This window comes from Arachis ipaensis, chromosome B10 (assembly GCF_000816755.2).
Source record: "Arachis ipaensis cultivar K30076 chromosome B10, Araip1.1, whole genome shotgun sequence".
NCBI classification, from domain to species: Eukaryota; Viridiplantae; Streptophyta; class Magnoliopsida; order Fabales; family Fabaceae; genus Arachis; species Arachis ipaensis.
In genome coordinates, this window is record NC_029794.2 from 37,367,752 (window position 1) to 37,379,095 (window position 11,344).

General features: G+C 40.8%; 1 protein-coding gene across 1 annotated transcript; it reads right to left on the minus strand.

The window, feature by feature from the left end:
- LOC107620567 lies at positions 9,910–10,752 on the minus strand. Its single transcript, XM_016322704.1, has 2 exons — positions 10,380–10,752; positions 9,910–10,337 (listed from the first exon to the last, which is right to left on the minus strand). The coding sequence occupies exons 1-2, from the start codon at positions 10,750–10,752 to the stop codon at positions 9,910–9,912; spliced, it is 801 nt and encodes a 266-aa protein (XP_016178190.1).

An 11,344-nucleotide genomic window follows, 5' to 3' on the forward strand; every position in this document is an offset into this window, starting at 1 on the left:
TGTGTGTGTGTGTGTGTGTGTGTGTGTGTATATATATATATATATATATGAGTGAAAACATAAAATGAAACCGGATCTCCGAACATAACTCTCTTGTTTTGAACATATTCGACAAAAATGACAGACCAAAGTATGTACCAGACATATACCGATCGGCCGAATTTGAGGTGCTCAGTACCGATCACAGAATACTATTATATGATAACGTGATACTACAAAATAATGAGCTATGTACAAAGAACACGAAATTCAATCTTAGAAGCGATCATGCAAAACACGAAAGGTTTCGAACAAACACTCGATATAAGAAGTAGCCCGAAGATCTATAATAGTTAAGGAAGATATATATTATATACATATTCGAATTTTGACAGCATTGGAAACTAATTGGAAACGAAATGCTACGCTCCATTCCGAATCCGATTAATCCCATAATGTGCAAAACACGGGATGCGTGTTTTGGTCGAGCTGCGAGCGTGTTGAGAGCCCTTAAGCCGACCCGTTAACCACGTCGTGTAACTGCGCATGCGCACCCGGTCTGCGTGCGCACCCCTCACTTTAAAACTTTTGCTGCGCACGCGCAGCCGGTACGAATGCGCACCCTCACGCAAGATGGTTTTCAAAATGATTCAATTTTTCGACATCTTAAGTGTCAAAGTTTGGGGTTTGAAGGTTGTGTGTATTGAAGAAGATGTTTTAAGAAAAAAGTTGGTGAAGACTTGACAACCTTTCTAACAACTTATTTGAAAGTATTTTCAGGTTAAAACTTCTTAGGGTTTGAGGTACCTGGCTCAATGCCTGGCGGTTTCAACCAGTTTTTAGTCAAAAATGGGTTTGTATTTTTAGTGGGTAAAAAAGTTACAGGTGTTCGGTTTAAGTAAAAGTGAGTAGGTTTACTGGTATTGGGTTAGTGTAAGTGAATTAATGTGAGTTGATTTTGGTTTGGATGGAGTAGATGTGTTAAAGTGGGTTTTGGTAGTTTAAAGTGTGAAGTTAAGGAGTTCGGAATAATAAGTTATTGTTTTGGTTAATAAGTGTGTAAGTTGTAGATTTTAGGTAGATTAGTGAATATAGTAGTGTGTTATGTGTAGTTGAATGGAAGCAATGGAGAAAGGCCGGAGGCCGGGTTTTAAGTGTCGGAGGCCGGATTTAAGTGTTAAATTTATGTATAAGGTGTTTAGTTATAAGTAATAGGTTAAGTAACTTAAGAGTTGTGTGGTTTGTATGTTTCGGTGTGTTAAGAGTTGAGTTAGTAGTAAAGTGTAATGTATAATTGATACGTATAATCGTGGTTGGTAAATGTGTTAGGTTTGAATTAGGATCCCCGTAGATCGGATCCTTAAGAGTAGTGTGGTGTGCCATGAATTTACTTTGAATTTGGCATGGAGAACATCGGTTTTATTAACTAGGAGAAGAAACCTTCAGAGGTGGTTGGAATCGAGGTTCGGAGTGGTTTCGAGGAGTTCGTTGTGGTTGGAGGGTTAACACGTGATTTTAGTGGTTTATGTGATTGTATTGGTTAAAGTGTATATATGTAATTGGATCCCAAGTACTTTAACTATTTAGTGTTCCCAACCTCCCAAAGAATGGAATTGGATGACTTCAAACACTACTTATAGTAGGTACCGAGTATGATCTCGTGAGGATTTGTTGGTTTTAGTGCTCCAAAAGAGTTTTGGGTTTGGTTAAAACTTAAATTTCTCCTTTTTTTTTTGACCCGTCTCCTGTCACCCTATGAGTGGTGTTTTGAATTATCTTAACATCTCCTACTTTTCTCGCTGCGCACCGACGTTTACCGAGCAGTTAGCCTCAAGGCCTAGTTTTCAATACCACTAAACTTCAACCTTGATCCTAATTCAAAGAGGAGAGAAGAGAGAAGAGTTATCGACGTGGGTTTTGGGAAAAGAAATCCTATTTACTCGACTTTACGAGTATTGATTACAAATATATACAACCCAAAACCCGGGTAATCCGGGCCAAGTGAATAAAAACAGGCAACCGGGTTAAAACTCGATTTTGGAAATTCTAATCGCGAGATTTAGCGTGAAATTTATAAAGATGGAGGGGATTAATATTTAGGATTAAAGAATTGGAATAAATGAATATTAGTTAAAAGAGTTGACGTCATGATCTGTTTAGAGTCGACCATAAAGGCCAGTTTTAAGGTCATGTGCAAAAATGCGTCTTTTGATACAAAAAGCTGAGTCTTTTTAAATGACTTAGGTTTATAGTATAAATTTAATAGTTTAAGGCTAACGATTGAAAAGATTGACATAGGCGAGTATAGATTAAATAATAAATTAATTGATGCCAATCTGGCCTAAAATGTTACTATAACTTTTAGCCTCCGTTCTATCATAAGTTATAACCGTAACTTTTCTTCTATTCTACAACTAGTGATGTACCAATTTACAAAGTTGACTGAGATATTAACCATGGCTAGTTTTCCCGTTTTATAAAACCTCAGTTTAAGTGACGATGACACATCTTAAAACGCGGCTGCACTGTTCCCACCATCAACATACATTCTTTGCTACCATGTTCTAGTTGTTCCGACAACATGTTAAAAGATCAACGATGCTAGTTCGATCAGCTTTGTATTCCTCACCAAACTTGCGATTACTATATTTCCTCAATCGGATATTTGTAATAAGGTGTTTAATACCATTTTTTAAGTGAAAACTTTCCGTAACCTTGTACGAAGCAACGCTCGTTTTTACCTCTTCGGTGATGGATGTGTCTCACCTCCGAATTTCTCTTGATTCTAATTACTTTGACCTCGTATGAGTAGGAGTAGTTTAAATCTTTATGGTAACTGACTGCTTTGGCCACACTTGAGAGGGCAAACGGGTGTTCCTAGTTTCTTCTCGTTCTCTTTTCCATTCTTTTATCGTGTTTACAGATTTTTAGAATCACTTTTTTTTAGTAGCCAACAATTTTTTGATAGAGAGTACTTTCTATAATTCTTACAATCTCTTTTCCTTGATTACCTATCCTTTTTTTCTCTTCTCCTCTCCTTTGTATCTCGTTGTTAGTACCGTTAGTTTCTCTTCCTCAATGTTTACGTTCGTCGTTACTTTCTTGTTCTTAATGTTTGAGTCTCCATATAATTTCTTTACCTCTATTTACGTTTTCTTTTCCTTTACCTTTCCTACCGATTCCTTTCCCTTTCTCTTTACCTATACGTTTATGAATTACGACTGTGCAGATGTTACTCACTTTTTGTTACTCGAGAAGTACTCTAATGTGCACTCTTTTATTAGTTACTTACCAAATGAATTACCAAGGAACATAAGCATCTCAATTAATAATACAAAAATAAAAATAACGTATAATGACCATATACTACATCAGTCACAATAAGTAAAGACTACATTGAAAAATTTAATCAGTTATAATAACACGGCAATAACAAATACTTTCACTGGCAACGTTTTGATCGATAAAATTTGATTCTGTTCTTTTTTGATCGGCAATTCATCGGTAACGTTTTGATCGGCAAAATTTGAATATGTTCTTTTTTGATCGGCAACTCTTCATCGATGAATAACGCCTGTGTGAATATTTATAGTTGATAGTTACTAAGTCGTTGAGATAAAGTTGAGAACAAAGAGTGGAGTTTTCTTATGATTTTTTTATGTAGAGTTCTATACCGATCTTTACAACTACTATACAAATTACCCCGAAACATACAATTTTCTTCTGCCGTTCTATTGTGTGAGTACCTTTTAACCTAGCTACTCACAAATAAGTTATTAAGTCTTCTTCTTCTATGGCTATCTTCGAGATAGGGTTGAGGAGCATCTACCTAGTTGTCTCTAGCTCTTCATCCTGTACTAGCGGAAAAGGTTCTAATGAAACGTCTACTCGGCCACATATTACGATTGTAAAAAGCTGTCTCTAAAGCTTACTCTTCTGTACACAAGGAAGCTTATCATCTGCGAGAGAGTTTACAGATAGGCTTAAAGGTTATCTCCCAGCTACGTTGACCTTTTTCGTGTGTGTGTGTGTGTGTGTGTGTGTGTGTATATATAATAAATCAAAAGACTCCAAAAGATAATCCAGATCCTCTTCTCCTGTCACCAATCAGACAACTCATCGAGGTGGGTTGCGACCTGCATCTGAAAAATACAACAGAATATGGTATGAGAACTGGAGGTTCTCAGTATGGTAACATTTCCCAGTGATGTAGGATATAAGACCCCGAGACGCCAAAGGCCTAGACTCCATATCCATCACAAGATTCAAGCTTAAAGCATTCTAAAACAAAACAGCATAATATGTAATACCTTAATATAACTTAAGTCGTAGTACCATAAAAGGCTAATCTATCTTAGGGAATTTCTACTCTAATCAAACACCACTGTCCTACAGCCTTCACCAACCGATCTGCCATGCGATCCCATCGCCATCACCTTCCGAACCTCCTCAACTCCACTAAAGCACAAGTATATACAATACAAGTAAAACACAAGTAGAGGCATATATCGCAATTAATACAACTAGCAATTAGACATGGTTAACAGATAGGGAAAACAATATCAAGTCAGCAAAGCATACAAGCAGGTAGAAAATGCATATGATGAATACCTGCCCTACTGGCTGTGATATCACATTGTCGGTTCAACTGCCAACCCGACACATCTCGAGGAGATGTTGCCCTTCGGATTCATGGTGTGGGAACCCCCGAGATATAGTGCTTGGATCACTATCCAGGGTTTTTCGCATGTACGCTCTGATGATCCGAAGGGATGCGAGTGGGATCTATTGCCACCGACCTCACATCTAAGCGCAAGCGGGACGAACCACCGCCCTTACGCCGCCGCCGCTACCTCGACAGGCGGGATCCAACCTCGGCCCCTACCGGGCGCATAGCGTCTCATAATCTCAATGAATAGTGATACAATAGTTTTTCAAAAACATTTTTAGTACAAGATGGATCCATCACTTCATTCAGAGTCCTTGACTCCTTTCAACCACTATTCATACACATTTCAATTCCTTAATTTCACATCCCATCCATCAACCGTTCTTCACACATCATCAAACCTTCCCCAGTACAACAGAAACTTAGTACTCCCTTTGCTAAATTTTTCCAAAGAATAGTGTTTAAAACCCTTAAGCCATTTCCCATGTTTGAACACCCAAAATATGCCCAAAAGTCTTAAAAAGGTGTTATAGAAGCTTACAACCTCGTCGGGAAGGTGAATTAGTTGAAAACAAAGCAAAATTTGAGAAACAGGGCGTGTGCGTCCGCACAGGGGTGTGCGTGCGTACAAGTGTCAAAAATAAAAGGGTCTGTCCACTCGCACAACCTGTGCGAGCGCCCCCAACAGACTGGCCTCCCCCAACGTGTGCGTGCGCACAGGTTGCAATTTTTCCTTTGGTGTGAGCGCGCACAGACTGTGTCAGCGCTGCAAGCAGACTGCCTGCCTCTGCGTGTGCGGACGCAAAGGTCTGTGCATGCGCACATGTCACCATTTACGCAGAGTGTGCGTGCGCACAAGGCTGTGCGTGCGCACAAGGCTGTGCGTGTGCACATACCAGAAAACTCATAATTCTGCAACTTTGCAAAATTTCCAATTTTTAACACGAATTTTTGAATGATCATAACTTCCTCTACGAAATTCCAAATTTCACAATCTTTATACCGATTTAAAGGGTTTTCAAAAATCTTTAATTCTAAACAAAATTCCAACCAATTTTGAAACCGAGGCAAAAGTTATGATTAAACAAAGTTTCCCAAAATTCTACTTTTACCCAAAAATCACAACTTTCACAATTGCTTTGCAAAACATAACCAAAACCAAACCAAACCATTCCCAAACTCCACCTTTCATCAAAATCAACCCTCTATGTCATACCACACTAAAATTACCACATTTTTCTTCACTTTTCCTCATCCACAACATCCATATCAATATATCTCATATATCAAACTTTATTAATAATTTCCAACTACATTACCAATCACTCAACACCAATTTCACATTTATCAACAAAATTCGCTCCTCATCTTCACAATTCATTTATTCTCATCGTATCACTATTAATCATTATTTCATCAAACATCATCATACAATCACATCCAACAATTCAACAACCATTCAAATCCAATCCTATCCTATGGGTCACTAGCCTATGTGCCCATGAATATTATATACTACATAGAGGAAACTGAAACCATACCTTAGCCGATTCTCAATATGAATCAAATGAGCTTTCAACCAAAATCCAACCACCAATGTATCTCCAACAAGCACCAACAAGCTCCAAACTCACAATAACCAAGCTATATACATATAAATCACCACAAAATCAACCTAGGGCTCAACATAAATCAAAATTTCATATGAGATCAAAGGCTCTTACCTTTTCCAACAGATTTGAACGGCAAAACCCAAAGCTAAGTAAGGATTAGAGTGAACCTAAACATCAAGAATCACAAAAACTCACTTACTCAAAAACCCTAGGTATCCAAAATTTTGGAGAGAAGAACTGGGGAGATTTCGAGCTTACCTCTAGAGTTTCTTAGATGGATTTTGTAGAGCTTTTCACAAGGAACGCGTAGCCGTTAACGGCACGCAAATCGGAGCTCTATAGCTTAAGATATGAGCTTGGGAAGATTGAGGTGATTAGGGTTTTCTTCTTCCTCTCTCCCCTTCCTCAATTTCTGAAGTGTGTGTGTGTGACTGTGTGTTTATGAGGTTAGGGTTCATTAAATGAACCTTTATATATGTTGGACTTAGGCCCAACTTGGGTCCGGTTCAATTCGTTAGCATTTTTTAGCCAATTTGGCTCAACTTCGGGCCAAACCTTTAAAATTAACGTCCAGTTTTCCATTTCTACGGTTTTTCTAAGGTTTTTGACTGTTTCCACTTTTTTTCGCACAGCACCGAGCAGACTTGAACCGGTTCAACTTTTGGTTCGCGGTCTTTTTACGGTTTTTCACAGAAAACACATTTTCTGACTCGGAAAGACCTACTGAATCCAAAAATGATGCTTAAAACCTCAAATTCTCATTCTAGCTTTTCGGAATCAAATTTGGGCAACATAATCACTTAATTAACCGGTTCGATTAATTGCGGTTCTTACATTCTCCCCACCAAATATAAAATTTTGCCCTCAAAATTTGAATTACCTGAGAATAGCTCGGGATAATCCTTTCGCATCTCGGATTTCAATTCCCAAGTATGCTCCTCAACTCCTGCTTGCTTCCAAGCAATTTTAACTAACTGAACTTCTTTCCCTCGCAGCTTCTTTACACTAGTGTCGTCAATTCTAACCGGTGTCACTTGGAAAGTCAAGTTTTCCCTCAACTTGACCGTCTCAGGCTCCAACACATGAGCCGCGTCCGACGTGTACTTACGGAGTTGTGACACGTGGAACACGTTATGTAGGTTAGATAGGTGAGGTGGCAAAGCAACTTGATATGCCACCGGCCCGAATCGCCTTAGGATCTCAAATGGTCCTATATACCGTGGATTTAACTTCTTGGTTTTGATGGCTCTTCCAATCCCATTTGTTGGTGTAACTTGTAGAAACACATGCTCTCCCACTTCAAACTCCAACAGTTTTCTTCTCTGGTCCGCATAATTCTTCTGTCGACTCTGAGCAGTCAAAATCCTTTCTCGTATCTTCTTAATCTTCTTCGTAGTCTCTGCTACCACCTCTGGACCCAATATACTTGCTTCGCCCGATTCATACCAACAAAGTGGAGACTGGCACTTCCGTCCATATAAAGCCTCATACAGAACCATCCCAATGCTCGCATGAAAGCTATTGTTGTACGCAAACTCCACCAATAGTATGTAGCGGTCCCAACTTCCAGGTTGATCCAAAACAAATGCTCTTAGCATATCTTCCAACGTCTGAATAGTCTTTTCCGACTGTTCATCTGTTTGTGGATGATACGCCGTACTAAGACATAGCTTCGTACCGAAAGCTCTTTGGAAAGCTCCCCAAAATCTTGAAGTGAATCGGGGTTCACGGTCCGATACTATGCTCGACGGCACACTATGCAACCTTACTACCTCCTTTATATACAGCCTCGTTATCCCTTTGATAGAGCAGTTTACTCAAATAGGTAGAAAATGAGCAGATTTAGTTAAGCGATCCACGATCACCCAAATCGCATCAAATCCCGACCTAGTCTTCGGTAAACCGGTCACAAAATCCATTGCAATTCCTTCCCACTTCCACTGAGGAATTTCAAGTGGCTGTAGCATTCCTGACGGTTTCTGATGTACGATCTTCACTTTTTGGCAAGTCAAACACTTGGATACCACTGTAGCTACATCACCCTTTATCCCTGGCCACCAGAACATCTTTAAGTCATAATACATCTTCGTGCTTCCGGGATGAATAGAAAACCTATTGTTTTGAGCTTCTGACAACAAGTTCTGTCTTAAACTCCTGACATCTGATATACAAATCCTCCCTTTATAATTCCACAACCCCTCATCATCTTTGGTGAATTCTCCAAGTCTCTTCTCACCAACTGGTTGAAACAGTTGCTGAAGCTTTTGCTCATCTTGCTGAGCCCTTTGAATTTCCGTCTTAAACGTACTTGAAATTTGTAACTAGTTCAAACAAGCTCTTCCGGCAACCTCACCAATATCCAGCTTAAGATCTGCAAATTTATCTACTAACTCCTCTTCCTTTGAATTGTCAAGGACTTCCGACTCAAAGCATCTGCTACCACATTCGCCTTTCCAGGATGGTAACTCAGATCAAAATCATAATCCTTTAACAACTCCATCCACCTCCTCTGACGCATATTTAGCTCCTTCTGATCAAAGATGTACTTGAGACTCTTATGATCAGAAAAGGCGCTAAATCTCACTTCGTACACGTGGTGCCTCCAGATCTTCAATACAAACACAATCGTGGCTAATTCCAAATCATGAGTTGGATAATTCACCTCATGCGGTCTCAGCTGACGCGATGCGTAAGCCACCACGTTCTGGTGTTGCATCAACACACAACCCAAATCCTTCAACGAAGCGTCACAGTATACTTCAAACAGTTCATGCGGTTTCAGCAAGATCAAAACAGGTGCTGAAGTTAACTTTTGCTTCAAAGTTTGAAAACTCTCTTCACACTCCGACGTCCAAACAAAAGGCGCTTCTTTTCTTGTCAACTTGGTCATTGGTAGTGCAATCCGGGAAAAGCCTTCGATAAATCTCCGATAATATCCGGCTAACCCCAAGAAGCTCCTAACTTCCGTCACAGTCGTCGGTCTTTCCCAATCCATCATCGCTTCTACCTTAGAAAGATCCACTGCTATTCCTCCTTTGCTCACCACATGACCTAGGAACTTTACTTCCTCCTTCCAAAATTCGCACTTCGACAACTTAGCATACAACTTTCGCTCCTTTAGGATTTGCAACACAATCCTCAAATGCTCCTCATATTCCTTTGCCGTCTTGGAGTAAACGAAGATGTCGTCTATGAAAACCACCACGAACTTGTCCAAAAAGGGATGAAAGAGATATAATCTATGAAGACAGCAGGTGCATTTGTTAACCCAAAGGACATCATCGTAAACTCGTAGTGTCCATAACGTGTCCTATACGGTGAAATCGACACTGGTCCGGCTCCCGACACCGGTCCGGCTCCCGATACCAATTCAATTGCAAACTCAATCTATCTTTGAGGAGGAAACTCAAGAATATCCTCCGAAAATACCTCCAAAAAATCCCTAACTACCGGGATCTGATCTAAGCCTTGGGTATCACCCGAAGCATTAGCAGTTAACAAGATGTAACCCTGACACTCTTCCCCACTACAGTGCACCATAACAGAGTTCAGGTAATATCCTGCGGTTATCACTGCTCCACTCTCTCCCTCCGGCATAAATCGAATGGTCCGTTTAAAGCAATCCAACGAAACTCGATTCTTTGACAACTAATCAAACCCTAAAATCATCTCCAACCCAACTATAGGTAAACAGATCAAATCATGCCCAAAATCTCTACCCTCAAGCTTGAAACCTACTTGTCTACAACCTGATCTAGTCATAACTGTCTGATGTGGAGTATGTACATGCAGATCAAAAGGTAACTCTGACACTTTCAAGCCTAACTCTTCAACTTTAGCAAACGAGATAAACGAATACGATGCTCCAGTATCATATAATACAATTAAAGACTTATCACCAAATAAATAAATACCTCTCATTAACGGATCCGCCTTGGAAGTATCCTTGGCATTCACAGCAAAGACTCGCCCCTGGTGCTGACTATGACCCGCATTCGGGTTCTTTCCCTGAGTGCAATCCCTCGCGATATGGCCAGGAAATCCATAATTGAAGCAACCACTCTGACTTCCTCTCCCTTTGCCACGCTAAAACTGATCGTGAGTATTCTTCCTGAAACCTCTTTGACCTTTATGCGCATATCCTCCTCTCTTGAAGCTTTGACCTCTCGGATGGTGATACTTGCCACGCCCTTTACTACTACCTCCTCCATGAGTGTCCCTGGACACAGCCACTGTCTTAGCATATTCCTCCACCACCCTTGCTTTGTTTACCAAGTCGGAGAAGACACGGATCTCTATAGGAGCCACAGCAGTCATAATGCTATCCTTCAAACCCCTCTGGTACTTAATACACCTCCAGCACTCGTAAGTCTCTGGGTCACCCTGACATACCCAAGAAAACTTACAAAGCTCTTCGAACTTGTTGGTGTACTCAGCCACAGACATGGAACCTTGCTTCAGTTGCATTAGCTCCATCTCCTTCGCTTCCATTGCAGACTCAGAGAAGTACTTCTTGTAAAAGGCCGTTCAGAACACATCCCACGGTACCTCAGCATTCTGTAGCTGTAGCAAGCGACACTCTGCTTGCCACCAGGGCTGGGCCTCTCCTGCAAGCTGATAAGCGGCAAACTCCACATACTGATTGTATGGTACATGCTGCGCCTGTAAGGCACGCTCCATGGCCTGGAACCAGTGGTCCACTTCAGAAGGATTAGTTGATCCTCGGAATGTTGGCGGATGAACCTTGAGGAAAGTTGCCAAAGTCATCAGAATGCCTCCCGTGTTATCTCTGTTTCCTTCAGCGTTAGCACGAGCATTCCCTTCGCCATTCACATTTCTGTTGCCGTTCCCATTTCCGTTGCCGTTTCCGGCCGGTTGACCTAGCCTCTGCACAGCCTGCAGAGTCGCAGCAGCATTCGCCTCCATAGCGTTGGCTAGATTCGCCATCCCCGCCATGAATTCGGCATGGTTGTTCGCCGGTTGCTCGTTCCTACTCTCACGTGAACGTGCTCGACCTCGTCCGTGAGTAGCCATGTAGGATTTCGGTCTACACCAAACAATCGATATCAAGGTGATCAGTCTC

Coding starts and splice junctions, on each gene's coding strand:
- LOC107620567 (XM_016322704.1), bottom strand. CDS start 10,752: ATGGAAGCGAAGGAGATGGAGCTAATGCAACTGAAGCAAGGTTCCATG. Junction 10,338..10,379: donor TGCGCATAAAGGTCAAAGAG/GTTTCAGGAAGA, acceptor AGCGTGGCAAAG/GGAGAGGAAGTCAGAGTGGT.